The sequence below is a fragment of the Amblyomma americanum genome, chromosome 3, assembly GCF_052857255.1.
Source record: "Amblyomma americanum isolate KBUSLIRL-KWMA chromosome 3, ASM5285725v1, whole genome shotgun sequence".
Lineage (NCBI taxonomy): Eukaryota > Metazoa > Arthropoda > Arachnida > Ixodida > Ixodidae > Amblyomma > Amblyomma americanum.
This window is the reverse complement of record NC_135499.1, coordinates 224,644,027-224,668,406: the sequence shown is the minus strand read 5'-3', so window position 1 is coordinate 224,668,406 and position 24,380 is coordinate 224,644,027. Positions and strand designations below refer to the sequence as shown.

At 45.4% G+C, this 24,380-nt stretch overlaps 1 protein-coding gene across 3 annotated transcripts; it reads right to left on the bottom strand.

The window, feature by feature from the left end:
* Nucleotides 1-619: 619 nt before the first annotated feature.
* LOC144126216 (transmembrane protein 164) lies at nt 620-23,778 on the bottom strand. Of its 3 annotated transcripts, none has more exons than XR_013313469.1 (5): nt 22,705-23,399; nt 16,577-16,735; nt 13,436-13,735; nt 11,225-12,603; nt 620-4,103 (listed from the first exon to the last, which is right to left on the bottom strand). XR_013313469.1 is itself a non-coding variant. In XM_077660258.1 (5 exons), exons 1-4 carry the CDS (start codon nt 22,924-22,926, stop codon nt 11,228-11,230), a joined length of 891 nt encoding a protein of 296 aa, XP_077516384.1. In that variant the 5' UTR covers nt 22,927-23,778; the 3' UTR covers nt 620-4,103; nt 11,225-11,227. The 3 variants fall into 3 exon arrangements, 2 of the variants coding, with proteins under 2 accessions (XP_077516384.1, XP_077516385.1); XM_077660258.1 differs by having other exon boundaries at nt 11,225-11,437; nt 22,705-23,778; XM_077660259.1 differs by lacking the exons at nt 620-4,103; nt 22,705-23,399 and adding an exon at nt 18,570-18,716 and having other exon boundaries at nt 11,771-12,603.
* Between the last annotated feature and the right edge of the window lie 602 nt (nt 23,779-24,380).

Genomic DNA, 24,380 nt, shown 5'->3' with positions numbered 1-24,380 from the left:
CAGTAGCCCCTACTAGCATGGAGAAAGGTCACCAAAATTGTGTTTTGGTGCAGCACTGGTGCAAATTCATGGAAAACCATTAATTCATGGCATGGTACAGTTTGGAACAGCATTTCCACCACTGAATCACTCGTTCCTCTGTTTTGAATGTGACATGTTCTGGAGAATGTTGGACATGGGACTTGGCATGTTGGACACTGCACTGCATATGTGCGGTGTTACAATTTCCTTTGCACCTTGCACAAGTTAGTCCACCTGGACACATTTGAGATCCATGTCCTTTTGACGTTTGAAACATTAACGAGGTTTTCGGATGCTGGGTCTCATTTAGCATTGGGTGAATTCTTCAGGCACAATCATGAGTCCTGTCCTGAGAAAGGTGACCACGATGTGAGGTGTCATTTTCTCAATGCATGGTGATGCAGTGAAGAGCAGTGAAACCCTGGTGTGGTGTCACAATTATTGTCACAGCCCGAGGAGGAAACTAAGTTGATCCAAAACATTGGGCTTAATTTATACTTGTTTTGGTCGGAGACGATGCCCATTTTCTGATACTTTAGTATTGCTACCACAAGTTTAATAGCACAAACTTCTTGCTTGTACAGGCACAACACATGAATGCAACTTGTATAACATTTTTATTGACTAGAAAGCTCCCCATATAGACTTATCAACAAGGTTTGAATAACACGTGGCATACTAACTCTACTAATTAAGCAAATCCCTTTACTTGAACTGCAACCACAAAAGTTTAACTCGTGAAAACCACAAAATTATTAATTCACACTATCCCACAATATGTGCCCAGTAATGTGCACTGTTCCTTTGGCCATGGAAATGAGTCCCATTAGCCAAATCAACAAGGGCTGTTTCAGGTGAGCAGCGCACTATATAAGAAACAGGCAGCTAATTTATGCCATGAAGGACTGCCTTTTCCTTTTAAGACTGATACTTGTTACAGTCCTTTCGAAGGGCACATAAATTATTGTGGTCTAATAACATAGAAATTTACCGTATTTACTGTAATGTAACATGTTTTTTGCTGGTAATAAAAGTGAAAACCGACTGCTCTCATTACAACTGAATCTTAAGCAGAGGCAGTTGTGAAGACTACAGATAAAATTGCTCAGAAAGCACAGTAAACAGCAGTCTTAAAATCACGAAATGCAATAAAATATTTTTTGATTTCATATATCCTGATCTCTAGAATAAATACTCATACGTGAAATCCCTTCGCGAAATTTAAATGAAGGCATCCTGCAAGAGGCACATAACATCAGATGGCGTCACCATGAACAACTACGCGACCGGTTGAGACATCCAGTATTCAGAAGCAGCTTGTGCCAGGCTCTCCATGGCTCCATGGTTTCATATTTAGGAAAGCTATGTTCAAAACGGCACGTTCTTATGCCACGTAACTGCTGTTTTCAAATGAAAAGCAATACTAGTGGCTGATGAAATCAGTAACTCTGCTGCCGCAAGACACTTGGACCTCAATTAACCTGTGATAATAGGGTGGACGATGGAAGATTCAGTGTAGAGCGCTAAACCGCAGCAGACTGAGGAAGGGTTTTTGGGGACCCAAAAAAAGGCCACTTCCCAAAGCTGGAGCATTGACTTAACGAATTCACTGCTGGTCAATGTTCCCGACTTCTTGGCATGAGCTGTGAAATGCTGCAATGCAGAACATATAAACGGCTAAGCGATATCAACCAGCACAAGAAATGGATTTGGTGCAAATCAAGTTCGAGGCACCAACAGGCTGGGTGCAGAAGTTCATGCGAAAGCTGCTTTTGCCATAGATGCACTACATCAAGCTCATTAAATAGAAATCAAAGCTTGAGTTTCAGCGCTATGCCATTGCATCAACGACTGTATGCCATTCAGCCACACTGGCAATGCCAACCAGATCCTTGTATATGTAGACACACCAACGGTAAGGACAATCCATAAGTCTTGCGCTAATGATGTTCACAATAGAAGTGCTGGGAACAAAGAAAAAAAATTGGCTGTGGTTTAGCTCTGGTTAAATCTGGAGTGACGCGAGAGCTACATCTGGCCGAGTGGAACTCGCTCAGTCGAATTGCAAAGTCAGTCTTTCGCCGCTCCGTTTCGCTGGGCATTCCTTCTTCATCTTTGTCCCTGGGCGTGGATTCACCCCCCCATTCGACATGGTGCATGCGCACAGCTGCTGCAGCTCGGTTTCGCCGCCGCGCCGCCGCAGCTGCTCTGCCCCACGTGACCATGGTGCCACCACGGAGCTCAAGGGGTGCCGCGCTGAAGGCTCGAAGAGCTGGCGTAGTCTAGCTCTCGCTACAAAAAACCAAGTCACGCTGGCATGCTCGGCTCATGGCCACAAGCTACCTCTGTTAACCACTTTTTGCAGGAGGACCATCTCAAAAGAAACACTAAGAAGAGGTTTCACCGCAGTGGTGCCAAGAAAAAAGGTTGGATGGACTTGCATATTCTCTTAGACTGGGTTCACTTCATTTGGGATAAAGGAACAGGCACCCTGTTGCATATGGCATCAATATTGGCATTGGGTTCTTTCTGAAGTCTCCAGACGCCTTGTGTGAAAGAAAAGCTGCGGTTTGAAAGAACGCATCTAGTACTGATACCATGCGGCATTCTTCAACTGCTAGATGTTTACCTCAATGAACCCTTCAAGGACCATCTGGGATGTACGGGGACTTGATGAGAGAGATCCGTCACAGCACCTGAAGGAAGATTGCAATGCCCAAGCGCACTCACGTTGCAGAGTGGGTTTCAGCTGCCTGGTATAGATTGCCTCGGAAAACAGTTGCTCAGGTGTTTAAGAAATGCGGAATTTCAAACGCACTTGATGAATGTGAGGACAAATTCTTCTGAGGGGAAGCTACCAACAAAGAGACCTTTGACTAGGATGTCGACGACAGCAGTGGCATAAACGGCAATGGAGAATGAAAACGAAGAATAGGAATAACAACTTCTGAGCTACTTTTATTCATGAACTTCTACCCAATTTTTCAGACTGCAGTCTCCTTCTGCACACTGAATCTGTGTGCTTTTCTTTTTATGCACCTGCAAAAGCAACTCTCCCGTTACAATCACAGTCACGCTACATCTGAGCAAATACGGTAATTGCTTGTGGTCTAGCAACACCGTAAGGCTCACCCATGAGCCATGGACGCACATCAATCATTCGCGGTTCTAAATTGCACTACAGCACATTTTTGCACAACAGAGTTGGAATGAATAAATTCATACACATTAATTTGCCATTGTTACTTATCAGTCATTTCCATCTCAAATTTTTCTACCCGCACATTGCTTTACAGCAGAAGTGGAATGAATACATATATGCACGTCATTGTTGCCATGGTTGTTCATCACAGTCATCTGCAGTCCAAGGTTTCTCCACTTGCATAATAAAAGTAGAAAATAAAAGTGGAATGAGTACATCCACAGCAGCTCAGCAACCCATTGTACTGGCCCCTTTAGCACCACTGGAATAACTGCCATGCCTGCTTTCTGCTCTTCTGTACAAGACGTCAACATATATTAGGCATGCCTCACTTAGTCTACAGAATAAGACAAGCTGCCATGACAGCTGCCAGCTTTACCATATTCTAGTGAGAAACGCAACTGCTGTTCTTACAAGCACATTAAATCTAGAGGGCAACATTAGTCATCTTTGTAAGGATAATAACTACGACAGATGCTAAACAGCACTAATTGTAAGTGCAGTGCAACAGCAACTTCGAAAACATTAATCTATTTCAATCTATGGTTGACTGGGCTAGGCGACGTGACATGTGATGTCATGCAAGGGTCCCATACTGCTGGAGTATTTCTTTCAATAGCACACGATAAAGGTGCATCAGTTGAGATTAACCACCACCCTTGAGAATTGCAGGCACAGCCCTAACTAGTAGATCACCTTAGCTAAGGTCATCTAATGACCTCCGATTCTTTAGCGTGTATGCGTAGCGCCAAGCCTTCCTCCACTGGCAGCGCCAGGTAAACGCGCAAACGATTTCTATCTCGGAGGTTGGACAGGGGGTGGCAGCCACAACCATGGGAGTAGAGAACCACAGCAGGCTCACAGCTTGGGCAGCATGCACCTGCAGGGTTAAAAAGAGCCATGTGTTGTAATGAGGGTCAACAAACATGCTTCACTATGAATAAGGACAGGATGACTGGAGGTGTTCATTCGTGCTAAGGTGCATAAGGCCACAGAGCCCCAGAGAATGGCATAAAAATAAATCAAGACTGTGCAGACAATGATGGTCAGCAATGGGCACAACATGTTCATGAGCTAGACTAATAAGATATCACAAAGCAGCTGTCCAACGCCTGCCTCACGAAATAATGAGAAAAACTGCGTGTGATAGGAATAACATAAGTGCTGTACAAGCTTTAAATGTTCATTTAATTAAGAGAGCTAGTAAGAACCCCACATTCTTGAGAATAATGGTGCGCTTCATAACGGGACCTGTGATTTTGAATCAAGAAAGAGCTCAAAGGTACTATGAAATGATTTTCAAGATTGCCAGTAAATGTGTTCAATGCATAGAACAAATGGTTTCAAACATTCATACAAATTATGAGTTCTTGGAATGAGCCGGCGCTTTTTTATTATTTTTAAAAATTGTGATTTTTATAATTCACAGGCCGATAATCACCCCATTATGGTAGTTTTTGAAAGTATTTTCTAGAAAAGTTACATCACGAGTGTATGTAAGTCACAAGTACCGGTGGTGTCATGGTGAGCGACAGGCCAGCAGATGCTGCCTTTCACTGCAACCACGGCACCCATGATGTCACAGGCACACTTTCAGTAGCCGCAAAAGTCATCTGCTCATGTAGCTATGCAAACTCCTCAGGCATGCATGAAATCATTGCCTTGGCACACATTTTTCCGATTGCCGCTGCTGCATCTTTCTATCAGTGGTTCCACAGTCATTCACCACGTCTTTTTGCATTGCGTGTCATCTGCTGCACACAGCAAACTCAGACACGTTATTCCTAAAGACATGCGTGAGCGAGAAGCCTCGACTACATTGGACTGCCAGCATCGGATTGCCCGTCGCAAGTGGGCAAACTAAGCGCCAACATGCGAAGTATTTAAAGGGCAAGATTCAGTACCAACCTGGTTTCTTTAGATATTGTTCTGACCCGCAGGAGTGTATGAGTTGACAGGGGAGAAGAGGAGCATCATTTTTAATCACCAATATCTTCAGCATTAATGGAGCTAGCTCAAAATTTTTGCAGTGGGGTGATGAGTAATGGAATACCTACTGCACCCACTTTTTCTTAACCTTGGCAAATATTTTAAGGTAAAGTGCAATGCAGCGCTTATAGACTTGAAGACAGAATTTTCTCCAGCCGTTTCCTCCATTGCGAAGTAATTACGTCCACATCAAGGGTGGATTTCAGAGGGGTGGCCAAGCCCCATCCGCAAAGAATTTTCTATGGGAAAACTGTGTAAAACCCAATTTTGCTGATGAAAAAGGTTCCAAGTAATGCACTATGCAAATACAGCCACCCTCCCCCTCTTATGTGTGTTGGATTTTGCTGTGCTGGGCTTTATGGCACATAAGTGACTAACATGCGCCAAACGCAAGATTGATTTTGTCTGCCACTGCAAGAATGCCACATCTTATAGCACACGGGTACGTGTGCAATGTCGGTGCACATTAAGATTGCCAGGCAGCCAAAATTATTCTGGAGCCCTAGCCACAGGGGCTCTGCAATTGCACTGGGTGCAAGATTGCCCCAGAAGCTGCTGACATGTCAGCAAAGTGTCAGTAAAGAGTGTGCATCTCCATTAGGGTTAGTAGTTATAAGGAAAGGAAAAGGCAGCAGCAGTTTTGCAGTGGGTGGACACCTGGGCCATGCTGTAGAGGGGTTAATGAAGTGGTGAAAGGGGCAGAGGTTGAAAGAAAAAGGACAGGTGCATACCATGAATGGTGTAAGGTATGTGTGAGAGCCCTGTGTAAACATGGCTGGGACAGAACATGATGCGAAATGATATGCCAGCAATCAGGGCATTTACGCGCTACTTGCCTAATTTGTGCACTTTTTTCCTGTAATTAAGGCTTCAAAATGGGGGCGTGCAAATTATGCAAAAATTTTCTGGACTTGTCCTGAAAAAACAGTACAAAGGTCATAATGTGCAATATATGATGTATATTGCCACCTACACATATACCCCCCCCCCCCCCCCCCCCCTCCTCTCGCACCCTCCCAGTGGCCAAGAAAAAAAGCTGACTCCAAATATAAGACACATACCCCCAACTGCCCTGCCCCATGTTATGTAGTTCCCCACACTATGACATGACGATGCATTGGTATCTCAGAGCAATAAACGCTCAAGGATACAATCACGAAGCCAGCAGTGGGAGACAAAGAAGATGATGGGTGATATACGGCGCCCTCGCGTGTGGCCCGGCTGACTAGCTGCAACCCGAACAGCAAACGGTTCGGTAGTTTCGGATTCGGGTGCACGCACAAATGTTCATCTCGGAGAGCGACTGCCAGCGCACAATTCATGCCCTCTCCATTCACACCTTTCGCAACCATACACAGCGACGCGGCCGCGCCGATCATCCCAAGCCTGCCTTTTGCCCACCAGTATACGTGCTGGTGGTCTGGTGCAGCAGAAAGAGAAAAATATGCGAGTAAAGTTGTTTTTTTCAAAAATACGGGTAAAAAGTTGGGCGTGCGCAAATTACAAGAGCAAATATGGTATCTCTCATAGATGGAGTGGATCAGGATGAGGAATGACGCTATAAATCAGTCGCATGTCTCTCGTCACACAGGTGACAAATGGAAATGTGAAACAAGACCAGTGCAAATGCAAAACTCCTTTGGGTGGGGGGGGGGGGGGGGGGGGGGGGGGGGGGGTGAATGTAGTAACTGTCATTTCTAGGTGGGCACTTCAACTGTGCTGTGAGGGAAAGGATCAAGATGAGTGTAAAAAAATTAGAGGGGACACTTAACTCCGTTTTAAGGGTATGATGTAGTGGGTTGATTCCTATACATGCAGAAGGTCATTCTCTACTTTACATTCACAGATTACCCGCCGTGGTCGCTCAGTGGTTAAAGCGCTCGGCTGCTGACCCAAAAGACGCGGGTTCGATCCCGGCCGCAGCGGCGGAATTTCTATGAAGGCAAAATTCTAGAGGCCCGTGTACTGTGCAATGTTAGTGCACGTTAAAGAACCCCAGGTGGTCGAAATTTCCGGAGCCCTTCACTACGGCGTCCCTCATAGCCTGAGTCACTTTGGGATGTTAAACCCCAATAAAACCAAAACCATTCACAGATCCCTGCCAGTCCTCATACCCCTCCTGGCGCAGTGGTGCAGCTGTTAAGTGATGTGCCACTGCCCTGCGATGGCAGGTGCTCCCAGCGGTGGGCCCAGGTAGATCTTCCCAAGCGATCAGTCATAATTTAATTGCCACCTGCCACGGTGGGCAGGTTGTGATGATGCAGCAAGGCCACGTGGCCTAGGTGGCCCATTTGCCTCATAGGTTGCTCTCTAGGGACCACCTGCCAGAGCCATGCCTGTGATCTCTCGCTCACAACACCGACGCCGACACCAGATTTTCTGAACAGGGCCATTAACGCTGTCGCATTAAAACGGAAGACAAAGAGGCACCATAATGGAGGGCCCCGGAATAATTTCGACCATCTGGTGCTCTTCAATGTTCACTGAAGTCGCACATCACAGGAGTGCCTTTAGTGCTTCACCTCCATCAAAACGCGGCCACTGTGGCTGGGAGGTCAGCAGATTTCCTTCTCTGAGGCACATGTTGGGATGTTCAATAGCACTGCTGTCATGCAGTACGTGATTTATTTTGCAAACTTTCTTTTAATCTTGGTAGGAAGAGCTATGCATACGGCCCCATGCTACAAGCATTCAGCCTGCTGTTTTCCAAGCCGATCTACAAATTCCCAATCATTTAAAAACTCAGCTAATTATCTTTACCAATGTGGAACTTGGATATATGACTCTCAAGAGCACTCCGCTGGTTACACCTGCTCGAAATGCTCCGCCTTTTTTTTAAAACCTCGTTACTTTTAGCTCTGGCACCCGTACATGTGCCCGACTGTCATGTACAGCTTTTGCCAGAAGTTAAGAGCCCAGAAGGGCTTGCTTCTAAGCTGTGTAGTGGGTCTCTTGTAGCATCTGTGGAAGTCCCAACCTTCGGAGATGGGAGGACCACTGTTCCTCAACCCTCCAAAAGATCTGGAAACCCCCCTGAGCTCTAAACTTTTGATACATACACATGTGCCCTACTGTAAATCTTGTCAAAGCAGCTTCAACAAAATGAATTATAAACCTGTTCCCTCCAACTTTCAACAAAGGGCATAATAGTTATGCAATTTGCTTGTTATTATTTTATCCCGTTCACTTTGCCACATTTGTCCTATTTTGTGTCTAATATGGTTCTGCAGTCTGAGTAAGAAGTGTGGATTACATGTAGGCCTAATATCTTTGGACACAAATGCCACTGCCTTGTCTGCTTCTTTAGTGCCATGCATTTCACAGTGGCTAGGGACCCAGTAGAATGCTAATTCAGAAACCTTAATTTAATGACTCCATTAAGCACTTCAACAGTGAAGTGGTCGAGACAGCACTAAACAAGTCATGAAAAAATGAATTTTATTCACCAAGCGTTTCAGCTACAAGAATACCGCATATACTAGTACAAGGGCCGCATTTCTTTTCTGCGTTTCTGACAGGGTATGGCTTTTACTTGGGACCGGCATTTTTCTGTATATTTTTTCTGACTAAAGCGGAGCCCCGAATATGCATCCCTTCTGATGCTGCGCCACGCATTTTTACAATGAAGTCTCGGTGAATGCTTCAAATACATAACACACTGAAAGTATGGATAGCATACACGCCCATTCACCGGCGCAAATTAACTGCATAAAGTAAACAGGTTTACTAACAAACAACACGAGATTCTAAGTTAAGGTCAAGATTCTCCGCAGATCTGGTGCTTGATTGACAGCAATGATGCCTTGGCCAATGGTCCGGAGTGGCACGCCAAGCGTGCGACCTGCACTAATCAGTGCGAGGTGGCAGTCACCTGGCCTGCTTTTCCATGCAGTTCACCGTCGAAGGCCTTATGGAAATCAATTACAGTGAAAGCTCGTTAATTCAAACTCGAAGGGGACGGGAAAATTGTTCGAATTAAGCGAAGTTCGAAGTATCGAATGGTTGCTACAATGAGCGGTTATCGCTGCACGGGCAGGACCCGAAGCAGTCACATCTTGACTCGTTATCGCGAGCTAGGCGCTACTACACGTTTGTGGCGGGCATATTCTGAGAATTAAATTCACCCGGTACTAGTGGCAAATGAAATAAATTGATCGGCCAGTTATGCGACAGAAACAAGTACTGAAATGCATTCGCGTGAGCAGCTAGCTTTAGTGCTGAAATATATAACGCTATTTATGCTCCAAAACATGTTTATTTACGGGGAAGGGTTGTCAAAATTAAAAGTAATCGGCAAAATGCATTTGCTTGCGTTTCTTCTGCCGAGACTCCATCAGCATCATCTGCGGCTTGCCCAAAGCTCCTGTGCACTGTAGAGTTCTCATTGACAGAGAAGTGGTGTGCTGCAACAACGAGCGCCGACGCTACTTCATGTGCACTTGGCGGTGGCACAGTCTCGTTACCGCCGTCGGGCTCATCACTGTCGGCTATTCTCACCGCACGTGAGCCCTGCGATGTCTGCTGGAGCATGCAGCCTCAACTATACTGGCGTCACTCAAGGGCTCCAACGTCTCCACGCTGCTGTCATGTAGCTTGAGCTCGCGGCACCAACAAAAGCCGGCATTGCCAGAACCGCAATACTACATTGTTTACACCACGTGATCGCGACCGCTGCACAACGAAAACCTAGAACAACTCACGCCGAAGCATAAGTAGTTCGGGCAAGTGCTCCAGCAGCGATAATCGCTGTGGCATGCACCGGAACGCAAGCTCCGTGAGCCTCATGCATTTGGCTTTTTTTTCTTTTTCATTGTTTTAAATCTCTGGTAAATTTGGAGCGTGTTTTACTTGCTATGGGTCAACTTCTAACTACGAGGAGCGGTGTCAGCCAATGGCTCCCAGTTCGAATTAACCGTAGCGGATGCCGACTTGTCTGAATTATCAGTAGTTTTTCCCATTGAAATACACAGTGCTGTGTCAGGACCCGGCTCACCCTAAATCAGACATATTCTCCCTATGATGAAACTTTTTCCCAACAAGCAGTGCAAGTGCCCTGTGCAGGCCAACCTGTATTCACAGGGAGCATACCTACACTGCATGCCGTCGACAGTTTCCCAATTTCATTTTTCAGCAGACAGGTTTCCCAGGCAAGTAATATGGTTCCTTACCCTTTGTTTTATATGCTTAGCATTTGTAGAACCTGCTGTATTCTCCAAAGTTGAGGTTATGCTTTCTTTTTAAATTTAAAGAAAAAAATTCTGGCCACAGAATCGTGTGAGCTTTTACTGCATACATTCATTTCAAGGTTGTAGTGTGATGGTAAACTGGTAACAAGGTTAGATTCAAAAGTAATTATGCTGAGGATTCGATGTCAAGTATGCTAAACCTAGCGATAGTGTGTGAACGGTGCACTACTGCAGCGCGTATCGCCAGAATCTGGCGGGCGGCGCGCCGCCACAAGGACACATGCCTCTAGCGTGGGGACTCCCCATTCTAGTTTTATGTGCAGCGTAACGTTGTGTCCTCTTTGGTGGGACGCCAAAATCAGAAGAATAGACAGCCGTTGCTGTAGCTCAGTTGGTAGAGCACTGGACGCGAAATTCGGAGGTTGTGGGTTTGGATCCCACTGGTGGAATGTCGTTGTTTTTTCTTCTGCTTTCTAATCAATTATCTTTAAAATAATTGTCCTATTAATCTCCCACTGATGAACACTACAAATAAATAAAAAAACTGTGCTCCTTGGTTTCGGTGACAGTTGGCTTCGGTCGTGTATGTCATAACGAACCCCCCCCCTTCCTTGGTCGCCCTTGTCATGACACTGCAGTATATAGTATGACAGTTTGAAAACAACAAAAACAGGATAATGCTGTCAGAATATGCAGCATGAAAAAATACAGGTCATAAAGTCCAGTTTCCATACAGGAAATGGGCAAAACAACTTGTTCAACATACACCTAATTGTGGTGAGTTAATGACTACGTGAAATAAGACACTGTGTGCAAATGTCCTCACCCCCTAGGAGGAATGCTCATGCTCCGGCAGAGCAGTGCAGCTGATGTGCAGCCGGGTGACACGCAGCAGCCATGTGCAGAATGCCGTGTACAGCTTGCCTGCCACCAGCACCAGGACAAACTGGTGGGCCAGCGCCCACAGCCGATAGTGGGGGCCATAGAAGGGATCTGACACGGCTGGACACAGCATGCTGTTGAGGTTCACCTGGGTCACCTAAATCAGACATATTCTCCCTATGATGAAACTTTTTCCCAACAAGCAGTGCAAGTGCCCTGTGCAGGCCAGCCTGTATTCACAGGGAGCATACCTACGCTGCATGTCGTCAACTGTTTCCCAATTTCATTTTTCAGCAGACAGGTTTCCCGGGCAAGTAATATGCTATCAATGCGGAAAGTTGGGCTAGTTGGTATGTCATCATTAATTAAAAGACTAGCGCATAAAACTGGGACGCAGACAGAGAAGAAGACAGGACTGTCTTCTCTGTCTGCGTCCAGTTTTATGCGCTAGTCTTTTAATTAATGAAGTAATATGCTTTCTTACCCTTTGTTTTATATGCTTAGCATTTGTACAGCCTGCTGTATTTTCCAAAGTTGAGGTTGCGCTTTTAAAATTCTGGCCACAGAATTGTGTGAGAATATGCGAAACTTTTCTTCTTCTAAGAAGTACTTGCAACTGGGCTTGTTGGTGCATATTCGTGAAAGACATAAGAGCGCAAACTGGCAACACGGACGAGGAAGGGAACAGGACGAGCGCTGCACTTTCAACAGGGTTTATTCAGGGAAGAGCGTATATATAGCCTGTGACCTTATTCATGTTCTTAATCTCAATTTGACAAACATCTACCTTTCACAGATATGCCTCAAGAAACATCATTTCACTGTGCCGGATAATAACCGAGGTATCACTGATGCAATTGTCACCTCGTTTCTTGACATAAAAGGCTTCCATGAGCTCACGTTCTTCTACCTGAATAAATTAAGTTATTTGAAAATAAACATATTTTGTTCTTCATTGCCAAGTGCCAATGCCAAGTGCACAGTGCCAAGTGCACAGTGGGCTCTGCAGGACATGAAGCCACGAAATGCAAATGCCACAGTACAGAACTTCAGCTTTGCCTTAAAGGGCCCCAGAAAGGGGCTCTCAGTAAAGTTGCGATATGTCTGGGATGTTAAAAGACGCCGCTTCATAATTATCCTCCAGCAAGAATTATCAATGAATTTTGTGGAAGCTGAGTTAAGTGCAGACAGAATTTGAACTTTTGCGTCTTCGCGCCTTTCCGCCTCCTCTTGCACGGCAAAACGGCAGCTCTCCTCCGCCGACTGCGGTGCACGCGGAGTGGCCGCGCCCGTGGCAGCGTTGTGGTGGCCGCGCTGGTGGCGCTGTGAACCAATGATAACCCCCCCCGGCTGCTGATGTCACTAGCACGACGTGACGTCGTATGCCAGGTTTTCGCATGAAAGCCCTGCACTGCGGGAATTTTTAAAAATGTATTTTAAATTTCCCGCTACATTTTCAGGTCTCGTACGCGGCATGGATGCGTATGAGGCTGTACTCTACATAGTGCAACCATTTTAAAGCCAAGCTCAAACACCCCTTTCAGGGGCCCTTTAAGGCAGACCTGAAGGCATACCCAACTAGCAGGCAATATGTTCAAGAAGGTTCCAGCCACGCATCCTTAAAATTCTGAGCACTCCAAGTGCCACCACACAAATCGCAACAAGCAGTGATGAGAGTGGCTGATTTGTACAAATGTGTCGTGCTGTTAACAATGTCAGTGTACCCGAAGTCCTGGTGACCTGTGGTGGTGACCACCACAACAGTGCTATCCGAGTAAGGGCTACTACCATATTTTGATCAGAAGTTTATCACACACTTGTAAAGTTGGAGTGTGATGGGCTGGCTTCAAACAACATTCTGCACATGCTTTTTCTATTTTGCCTTTTTTTTTTTGGACAACCCAAAAGCTTGTCTGCCTCTCAACAGACAATGTGTTCAAGGTAGAGAGAGGGCAGGTAGATGGTTTTCTTGACAGCGCTCAGTGATCAAGGGAGAGGGGCACCTCAGGGTGCTTGCCAACGTTTCGACAAGAGTCTTCATCTAAACTGAACACCTTGTGGTCTCAGTAGCAGTCCACAAGTAAATGCGGCAATGCTTTTCCAGCTTCCCTGATCGAGAGGAATCAAGCTGCCCAGTGGAGCCCAGCTAGCTTACCAGTGCGAGTGCCTGGAGGATGAGGAAATGGTAGAGGTACTGCAGGGCAATGCTGAGCAGGGCCCAGCTGAGGTCCCCTAGAGGTTCAGTGCTGAACACGCCACCTAACCGCATCAGGTAGCAGGGTACAGCCAACATCAGCCCATGTTGCACCCAGTACACCTCTTGCTCTAGTGGCAACAGTCGAGTGTTCAGCACAGGAAACAGCAATGCCAGCAGGGGTCCATTTATCCAGTGGACGTGCACTCGGAACAGCACAGTCATCACGCGGGATGTCGGGGGTGCTGCCAGCATTATTATCTGTCGCAGAGAGAGCAAGAATGCTTTTCAATACAAGGCTGCACCATACAGGCAACGCAGCCGACGATGACAAGCACCCGGAAATCAAGCAGAAAAGTAACAGATGATATAGCGAGCACTCCCAAGCTGTCATCATTTACACTGGGCCATTACTGCACAAATGATTTACCCGGCTTCGTCAATTTAAAGCTCCCATTTCCTGGCACACTTGTCTAGCTTGTCACACACTGAAAGAAAACAATGTTCTCTGCACTGCACAGCTGATGCCTTCGTATTCCAGAACTTTGCATCTAGAAAGCCAAGTGGGCTGGCTTTGTGGGCAGCAACTACTAAAGAAATAGAGTTAAGCCCTCACCATGTGTAGCCATGTGTTCGAGCACACAGCCAGGAATTTTATCAAGTGGGGGGGAAGTCCCGGGCCCGCTGCGTTTGCTCGTGGCAGCCTTAAGGAAACTGCACAAATCATTCAGACTTCTGTGCAACTGGCGTGCACAAGGCTGATGAAAACAATTTGTACAGCACTATTGCTCACAACTGCCGCACTAAGCAAGAGAGAAACAATGAAAACAATCACGTCATTAGCATAGATGCACACTCATTTGAACGTTCGTGCAAGCAAAGAATGAAATGCGATGAAGCAATGTAACAGGAAAAGCTGTTACCTGTCCCTTAGTTAGACAACACCAGGAAAGCAACGGCTGCAAAGTAGGTTATATGATGCACAGCCTGCAGCAAAGCGTAACATACTGCCACTTGGTGCTTCAACAGTTCAAACAGTTCAAAAAAAGAACACACGACCCATTTTAAACCTGAAATAATTTGCAGTTGATCCTGCATCAATTGAAGCTCAGCACTATTCAGAACTGTATGACAAAGCACTTGAAGAAAAGGACACTGCTTGCTTCCCTTCTCTTTCCCTGCAACCTAAAGTACAGAGCTGTGAAATGCCACCTGTGTTCTCAAAATGCACTGGAGCCCTTGGCCCTTGCTTCTTGGTTTCGCTCTACTACATTCACTGCAAAGAAAACATGCTGCCGCATCATTAAAAAAAATCAGCACAGCTGTTTTGCCAGCCATTCCTTTTTTCTTTCACAGTTCATGCCACACAGTCAGGCATGTAAGCAAGGAAGGGACATAAGCGGTGCCTTGTTCCCAAGTGCTGGTTGCAAAAAGTGCGGCCATTCAATTCCAGTATCCACCGTGCATGAACAGTGAAACACTCCAAGCCCAGCGCTCAAATGGTCAACACCTTTACGTTCTTCCTTTCTAGGGCATGAAATCAGACCCAGCAATAGCTTGCTCATTTATGAGCAAGTCTATGTAGCAACTGTGAGTTTAATAGCCATGAAGTACCAAACAGCAGTGCCAAATGTGTGCACATTTCCACTTCTTGTATTGTATCGTCTGAAACCTTATTGTTCACTGGGTGCTGCCTCAATGAGTGGTCAACCTTGCAAGCTTCATCATGCCGCCTCATTGTGCTGTTTTCATCACTCACAAGTTGACGAGAAATAAGGCATGCCAGCGCCACTTTGCAACGGTGCCTGCTGTAGCATTCACACAAGCTGCCCGCAGCATCTCAATCACTGCGTACAGGTCAATCTTCACCTTAACCCTTTGACACGCTATGTACACAACTGTGTACAAAGCAAACCCGCAGCTTTTCTTGAGAGTGATTGCACCTAGCAGTATTTCAGATGAATTTTGCATCCTTCATGTGGTAAATAGGGTGGTTTTTTTATGCTATAATAGGGAATGCACTAAATAAAATAAATAAAATGCACTAAATAACAGTGAGCACGGTAGCACGTCATCCGCCATTTTTGTGAAGACATATTTTGCTGCCAATAGTAACATCAGTTTTTTTTCCACAATTTCAAGTATAATGTGCACATTTGAAATAGAAATTATTGCCACGAACCTTCGAGTGTTTACTTGATAGGTCACAGCATTTCGATGTAACTATTTTCATCAATTATGACACTCTGTATGAAATTTTGCACATCCCTACAGTAAAATAACTACTAGTATTTTGTGCTGGAAAACTAACAAATGGTCTTTTTAATGCCTGAATACACTATTTAAACAGGAAAATGTTTCTTTTCAATAAAACAAAAAATGGCGTTTCAAAGGGTTAAATTTGAGTCCTACGCCTAGCAGGAGCCTGGTCAAGAAGCTGTAGTGCTGCTGTTGTACAGCAGTATGGGGGCAAAAACTGTATCTCACCATTTCTCAGTATGGTAGCTGCATAATAGGATGTGTAACTATACAAAATGAGCCACATCTTCCGATTCTGCTTTTTTCTCACAGGTGGCCTGTAGTAGGCCATGTGCAGCAAGGCTAGCGAATGGGGCAACATTGGCAACATGTTGCAGCCTGTGCCTATCACGCTGCCTTAGATCATTCAGGAGGCCCGAGTTTTGGCAAAGATGGGTTTACCGGTATCAAGACTGTTTTGCACCAATGAACTGCTCAAAAGAGTACTCCAAGCAGACCCCATAGTAATTTCAACCTGCCACATCGACTGAATGGCCAATGAGTTTTATTTTGGGTTGCACTAAACCTTTGATAGGAAATTTTACTTTGTACATCAAATGCATGGGCTTTTCTGGGAACTTCTGAAGGAAATAGTCCTCCTCTGTTATATCCATCATTTCGTTACAAAATGTTTCAGTATAGCAAGGTTTGACAAACTTGCTGAAACAACGTAAAAGGTACATGCATCCACAGTGGTTTCAATTTTGTGAAAAACCTCACAAGTACTGCACTGTGTTACAGCACCACCCAGTAATGTGCTCCACATGGTGGGGAAAGGTGTTACAATGATGCAAATGGCATTACCTGTAGCATGGTGATGACATGGCAGGGGTTGAGGATGTAGATGACAGTACGTGAGGAGAACTTGAAGCCCAGCTCCATGCCAAACACCAGACACAGCAGCACCAGCAAGCACCGCTTACCCCCTCTATCCTCACGAACCACCTTGGGTGCTGGAGGCACCTGCACATAAAGAAAACCGTGACGTTCCTGAAATATCACACGGTTGGCTTCTAAATATCACAAGCATGCTTTGTGTAATGAATCTATGGCTTTCACAAAGTTGTGTGCAAGAGCTAGCAGACAAATTTATTTCCAGGAATTCAAGATGTTCGCTTCAGGGCCAGATTAGTCAAGGGGTGAGAACAACAAATTTTTTGCTGCATCTTTTTCTTTGGAATGATGCATGGGGCATTTATTGATTTATTATTTATTTATTTTACAATACTGTAGGCCAGTAAAGACCATTACTGGGTAGAGGATAGAAAATACACTTTTTCACTACAAAAAGCAAAGGATGTTAAAAAAAACCAGGACTACAACACAAACAACAATACAAATATGAGTACACCGTTATAATACATCCAAAAGCTATTTTACATTTACTCACTAATCGTATTTTCAAATGATGATTCCAATTCTGGAACAGCAGCTGGCAAATCATTCCATTGTGCTATTGCTCTAGGAAAAAATTAGTATGTAAATGCATCAATAAGGGAGTAATTACTCATTGGCATCCACCCAAGTGCAGCCATACGGCTACAAAGGAAAGCTATACAGCTTTCTCAGAAACTTTGCAGTTAAAGAAAAATTCGTCCTGGTCCGGGGTTCGAGCCCGGAACTACCGCTTCTCCGGAGCAGTCGCTCTACCAACTGAGCTAACCAGGACAGCAAACTTACGGTAGGGTGAGAGCGAATTGATCAATACCTTGAAGTGGCAACAGTGTTCGTCAAATGTTTAGGAGGGGAAGCCCCCAAGGTGGAGTAAATTTGTAATATGGGAGTAATTACTCATTGGCATCCACCCAAGCGGTTAGCTCAGTTGGTAGAGCGACTGCTCCGGTGAAGCGGTGGCCCCGGTTTGAACCCCAGACCAGGACGAATTTCTTTAACTGCGAAGTTTCTGAGAAAGCTGTATAGCTTTCCTTTGTAGCCATATGGCTGCGCTTGGGTGGGTGCCAATAAGTAATTACTCCTTTATTACAAATTTACTCCACCTTGGGGGCTTCCCCTAAACACTTGACCAAATGCATCAATGTGTGATTATGGGGTGCGGTATTTATGGTCACGCCTTCCTCATATATTTATTGATTTTTGTAAAGCTATGTGCTCTGTAAGAAGTTCCTGGACAATAAAAAATGAAGTTTCAGCCTAGCCGATTTCCAGCGATCTGCTGAAGCAGGTAGCTGTAGTGATATGAACATTTGCGTGACAGAATCCTTGCATGAAAAATTTGATACAATAAATCTGGCCGCTCTACATTGCACTGTCTCGAGTCTTTGAACTAGCCCAATTTTCAAGCGGTCTCAAACAACAACTGCATACTCTAATGTGGGTCTCACATATGTTAAACAAGCTGTAATTTTACCAGATTGTGATAAGAGTTTTAATTTTGGCTATAAGAACCACAGTTTCTTTTCTGCAGTCGAACAAATCTGATTAATGTGGGTACTGCAACATGTCATTAGCTATCATTACTCCTAAATATTTGCTTGCATGATGTTTTATGATTTTTGTTGAATGATTTAAGGAATTATTTACCGTGTTTGCTAGTTGGAATAAAAAGCAGCCTATTTGCAAAATGAAGGATGCCAAATTCGCTTGAAAAAAAGAAATAACTGCTATCTATAGCATACAGTCAGAAAAAGCTGTGGGTTCACTTTGTACGCAATCTTCTATATAGGGCCCTAAAGGGTTAACTGGGCGGTTTTCACATTCCTTGCCAACCATGACCGGTTGGTACATTCACTGAAAATGAATGCCAGTTTGTTATATAAAACAAATAGAGCATGCTTACTGTTTCTTTGGAAGTCGTATGTTTATTATGACATCTCAAGATCGAATCCTTCAGCTCCAGACACGTTTTTCTTTGTGTGATAACGTCTTGAAGCAGAGTGCGGGAGGCAGCTCAGAGGGCAACTTGTGCTGCATTCGAGCATCCATGTTGGACACCTCTCGATTTCTGCCAAAGATAGTTGATATTCCCGCCAGCTATTGCAAACAATCAAAACTAGTCTTATTTAGGCACAGTTCATTTTAGCTTTGACAGGTGAGAGCAGTACGATGCCCTTTACGCACTGGAAAAAAAAAAAAGAAAAGATGGGCCTTTGATTGTTCGTTCTAAGGGCAAAAGAACCAGAAGCTAGTGCCTAAAGACGCACTCTCCAGTTCTGAGGTTAAGCTGCAGTTCACAAGCTGTGATGCTACTTTTTATTACAGTGCAGAAAGCCCCACTCAAAGGCCAGTTTGTCTGCTATCAGTTGCATCGAAATGCCGTACAGTATTTGAGCTCACTTGAGTATCACTTGATTTGAAGCCAAATTTGTCTCCTGATGACAAAATACTAAATGAGACACAGGGGCATAATCCCACACACCGTGCAGTTGGGCACAACCCTAGCTATGCGGAGGTTGTGTGCATCACCTTCTAAAAGAACTGGACGCACACAAAGTGCAAAAGGCCTCACCACACAGGGAGTGGGGTCTTTGTGGGGTAGTGCCGGCAATGTCTGCTGGGTGACATGGATGGCCCAAGCTCCCCGAGTGTGGCCTGAGCAGGCACCAAAGGCTGCTGTGATGCTGCCGCACCACATAAGCTGCTTAGGTTGAACTGTGCACAAGCAAGAGTTCCATGTGCACTTTCCTGAATGTTTTCTTTCACACTGACTGAAATAACCTCGTTTCCTTGTTTCCTGGCGGGACATGACCATGAATGGCAGGGTGGTCACCACACGGTGTGGTTCGGTGTTACAGCTATTAGAGAGATAGTTATGAGAGGCATATTTGACAAGGTTTAAAGGCCACAGCAGTGCTCAGAGCAATGGCCATATTTATTTAATAACAGTTGAAACACCGCTGTGCATTCGCTACGTATGGCCTCACGTGGTCTTTTGCATACTTGCGTCAACAGTGTACTGGAAGCAAAGGTAACGATGATATCATTGGCGAGTATCTATTTGTGCTTTCGCATCTGATCAAATTTTTTTGTACGCCGCTCATATTTCGGTTTCTAAATTCCTGTGAGAACTCTTGTTCAGTGAGGTCCATGAAGTCTCTCTGTTGGAGGTAACACTTCAGTGTTCAGTGATCATGTTGGCTGACAGCTATGGGGATGTCTCCGAAGGAGACCGCAGAGCCGGTTGTTGTAGATCTTAAAGAGGAGGTCATCATTTGCAACCTTTCAGACCTTATAACCTAGACATATTGCTTCAGTGAGACATTTTGCAAATAAAAATGGTGAGATTAATATTGCTGTTTTTTGGGGGGATTTTCCTTAGCACGGCACGAAAACATGGAGGGTTGTCTTTGTTTTTGGCAAAGAAATGAGAAATGCGGCATCAGTGAGCCCCTTTTCGAAAGGGTGATCCAAAGTATGTGAACAGAAAGGGTCCTCATACTAGTATCGTTTGTTCGGAAGTGGTGCCAACAACGCACTATGGAACTCAACAGTGGGTTAGGACAGGAACTTTGAACACATGTCCTGACCATGCCAGCTGTACAGCACTGTTGTACAGCTTACATTAGGCCTCATAAAGCTAACCCTTAGCCATCCTAGAGATCCAAACCCAAGAAGAGAAAAAATAGTGAAAAATGGACACGAAAAGGCAACTAGCCCAGGAATGCCATCTATGAGAATACAGGGCCAAAGTGGTGAGTTGGCTCTACTGTGAGGCCTGAAAGGTCCAAGCACCTGAAGTCATCTCTACTATCAGGATCTAACCAGACATTGTCGAACACTACACAGAGGTAGATTTGAGGTAGATACACTCAAGAACATGGTGTCAGAGTTCATTGCCTGCAAAATGCAGATGCCTTGTGAGGACCAAGCACTTGCATTTTGGGTCAAGATGACCAGATTATCGCACTGACTAACAATAATTGAACAACTAGGCTAGGTTTATACCGACAAAAATTGTTTTCAGTTACTGCAGCATTCTAGTTGCATGCCTGCAGTCTCATTTACACCAGCACTATCAGACTTAATGTCCTTCAGTCCACTTTCTAAGTGCCTTCCTTAGTCTTTTCTTTACAGCTTGCACACATGCACAAAGAAAACATGCAAATGTTGGTTTCCGTGACTGTCACGAAGAGTCCTGGGGCTCACTATGGCTATCTAGTTGCAATTGGAAAGTCAGCCTTGGTCCAGAATGCGCACTCCACCAAGGGCCTTGCCTTTCTAGTGAAATGTGCCTGCCATCTTCAGTCATAAAAAGACCAGGAGGCCTCATGACAGAGAGCTCTTGCTTAGATGAGGCCAATAATGAATTTGGCACAAATAGTGGCTCACAGCAGGAAGAGGATACTGCTGCCTGCCTTCCGCTTGCATATATACTTCTGTAAGATGTGAGGCTTTGAATTACTAAACTAAGCAACAGCACATCTATGCCCCGTTTTACACTTGGCGTGCGACATAATAGAAGCTGCGCAAGTAGTGTGCCCGGAAAAGTACATCCCTCCACCACGAATCACTCCTACTTCTCTCGAAGTCTTGGTGGTGAAAGTTTTCTCAAAAACATTAAGTGGTAACAGCATGCTCAGAACTGCAAATTATGTACAAGGCAATAAGGTGTTTAGTTACTGAACATTTTGATTATAATTTTCACAGCTGGTGAACTACTTTTTGGGCGCGGGTGGAGTCGGAGCGAATAGACGTGTCAGCCATGTATCACTCTGCCAAATATCGCTCTTGCTTCTTGAGGTTATAGCGAGGTTTGAGGGGCAGGGCGAAAACATGGTAAGAGGTAAAACTAAGTGCAGGATGTTCCTAGTCGCGATGCTTGAACTTTGTAAAAACAAAATATGTGTCTGTATTCTGGATGTTGATGAACTACATTTCAAGCGTGGAAGGAGCTAGCGCGAAGAAGTGCACTACCTTCGGCAGCATTGCAACTTAAAGGGGCTCTGAAACACCTTCTGAGGAAAGCACATCAACTCGTTTCATCACTGCATTGGGTTGTAATGAACACCCGAGCCAAATAATACCCTTTTACACGAAGCAGAAAGCCCACAATCACAAGCGAAAGTCGGCGAGCCCTTCCCAGTGACTTTTTCATGCTAGCATCCTCCTCCGTCACTCACGCCTGCATATACAAATTGAGAGACAGCTATTGGTTAGATTCTTTCTGATGTCAAGCAGCTACCATGGCCACAGCCAATAAGCCGCGTAACTCCGGTGGGTTAGGAAGGAGGCGGGGCCAGCAGTGGAACGCCAACCTTCCAGTGTGCAAAAAGTGACAAGAGGAGAGGGAAAGACGTGAAGACGCTGAAATTCAAATTTTGACTACAGATAACTCAGCTTCTACAAAGCGCATAAAAAAAATTCTTCCTGGACAATATTCGTGAAGCGGCGCGCTTCATCTCAGGCATACTGCGACTTTATTAGAACCCCTTTCAGAGCCCCTTTCAGATGAAATTGAAATTTAGTTGGTAGCTGCCTGCCCTGTGCACTAGGCTGAAAAAGCAACCCATGTGTTGAGGTGTCATCAAAGCCAGTGAGGTCTGCAGGCACCTGCAAAGCCATAATTTGGCACAGATACAACTCGAGAGGCCGTTCCTGTCAGCGGTCATGGGCATCAGCAAGCACAACCTTCACCAATACTGACAACTTGCAGGTATATTTCTTCATGTGTTACAGGCCTGTCATTGGTTCCACCTTTTCCTGTGCAGATAATGCACCATCCGGTTTGTCTTTCCTACAACGAGTCAATTATTCCTTACTGTTTCTTTAACCATTTCTCTCCACTGATAGAGAGCTATTCCGTGGAAATCGTGCGCGCAGTGGGCCGTTTTTCTTTTCGGCCCACCCCATCCGCTAAAACCTTCCGAAATGAAAGAGGTCTCGTAGTTGACACTTCTGTTGCCTGTACCGATTGTTTGCAACTTTTCGAGCTTGCGCGCATCATGACGCCGTTGCGAACTGCATTCGTTACCCACCTGCAGACGGCGGCAGCTCGCGATCGCCAACACCAACGTCCAGAGCACGGCTAGGGCGGTCTCCCATAGCCGCCTCCTCCCGGATAGGAACTGGGCGCACTCGGGTCCGCCGTTGCCGGCCAAGCTGTGGTTGACGCCCGCGTAGGCCCACTCAGACACTGCGAGCAGCGACGCCGATGCTCCACTGCTGCCCATTGAGGAGCACGTTTTGCCGCTAGCCATGCCGCCCAATTGTTTGTTTCGGCACCTTGCGCCCCGACACAGTCGCCACAAAGTGGCACAGTTGCATCACAGCACACACATGGTGCAAAAATACATAACCACAGAATTAATACGGACTACACGGCGAAAGCGGCGACCACACAGGTGGCAGCCGCTGGAGTGGCAATCATCAGTGGCAATCATCCATAGATAACAGACGGCAACGCGAGTGGGTGAAGCTTGCAGCAGCCATGCTGTGAGGGGCAAAAAAAAAAAAGAGCGCTGTGCGGATTTTCGGGGCATGTAAAATGAAGTCTCGTTTCTATGCGTTTTCTTGGAGGAAAAACGGTGCTGTGCTATGTCAGTGCACGTTAAAGATCCCCAGGTGGTCGAAATTATTCCGGAGCCCTCCACTACGGCACCTCTTTCTTCCTTCACTCCCTCCTTATCCCTTCCCTTACGGCGCGGTTCAGGTGTCCAACGATATATGAGACAGATACTGCGTCATTTCCTTTCCCCCAAAACCAATTATTATTCGTTTCTGAGATCATTTCGTGGGAGCCAGAATTTATTATCTCATGTCTCTTATGCCGTGAAGAAACTGCGACAACCAACGGCGGGTTAGCGTAGAGTCACTAAATAAAATTTTACTTAGTGACTGACTCTAGGTTAGCTTTCACGTGCGCTTGGTGCGCCGAGAGCAAAAACAGAAAAAAAAAAGACCCATGCAGCGCGATTTCCACGACTAAAGAACGCTCTCCACGGAGCGTACTTTTCAACCACAACTAGCAGCGGAGCGGAAAATTGGTTGTTGGGGAAAGGAAACGGCGCAGTATCTGTCTTACATCTCGGCGGACGCCTGGATGTAAAAGTGCCCTAGTGGAGGGTTCTGGAATAATTTCGACCACCCGCTGATATCGCACAGCACACGGGCGGTTCTGCGTTTAGTCTCCAAAATTGCAAACCCGGTGGTCGATGCTTATCGCTGCTACCATTTAGATATTTGGGTTGGAGTGTTCGATTTAAATCTATTGTTGGAAATTGTTTTAGCCGAAAATACCTGGTAATCCATGTATAATGTCTGACCCTTCATTACAAATAAGAAAACACTACTCTCCCAAAAGTTCGGTGTCTGTGCTTCTTCAAGTTATAAGAAAAAGAATGGTTTGAGCATCAGAAAATCTCGCAGGGGAAATCATAAGGTGCATGTGGGGTAATTAATTAGAGCCAAAAATGTCCAAAAAGTAGGTGGTGGTGGTATAAAAATAGTTTTTTTTTATTAAAATAATAGTAAAAAGGAAGGAACAGATTTTTGCTAGCCCCGGCATCTGCCATCGATATTGAGGCACCTGAGCTGGGGCAGCGGAAATAAAGATAGCAAGCAGAATGAAATGAAAGAGGTGAGGGGACAGGAAGAGAGGATAGGGGGAGAAGTAATTAAAAACACCGGAAGTGTTCGCGTGGCGCTAAGTTTG

Coding starts and splice junctions, on each gene's coding strand:
- LOC144126216 (XM_077660258.1), bottom strand. CDS start 22,926: ATGGCTAGCGGCAAAACGTGCTCCTCAATGGGCAGCAGTGGAGCATCG. Junction 16,736..22,704: donor CGAGCTGCCGCCGTCTGCAG/GTGGGTAACGAA, acceptor CTTTATGTGCAG/GTGCCTCCAGCACCCAAGGT. Junction 13,736..16,576: donor ATGTCATCACCATGCTACAG/GTAATGCCATTT, acceptor TCTCTGCGACAG/ATAATAATGCTGGCAGCACC.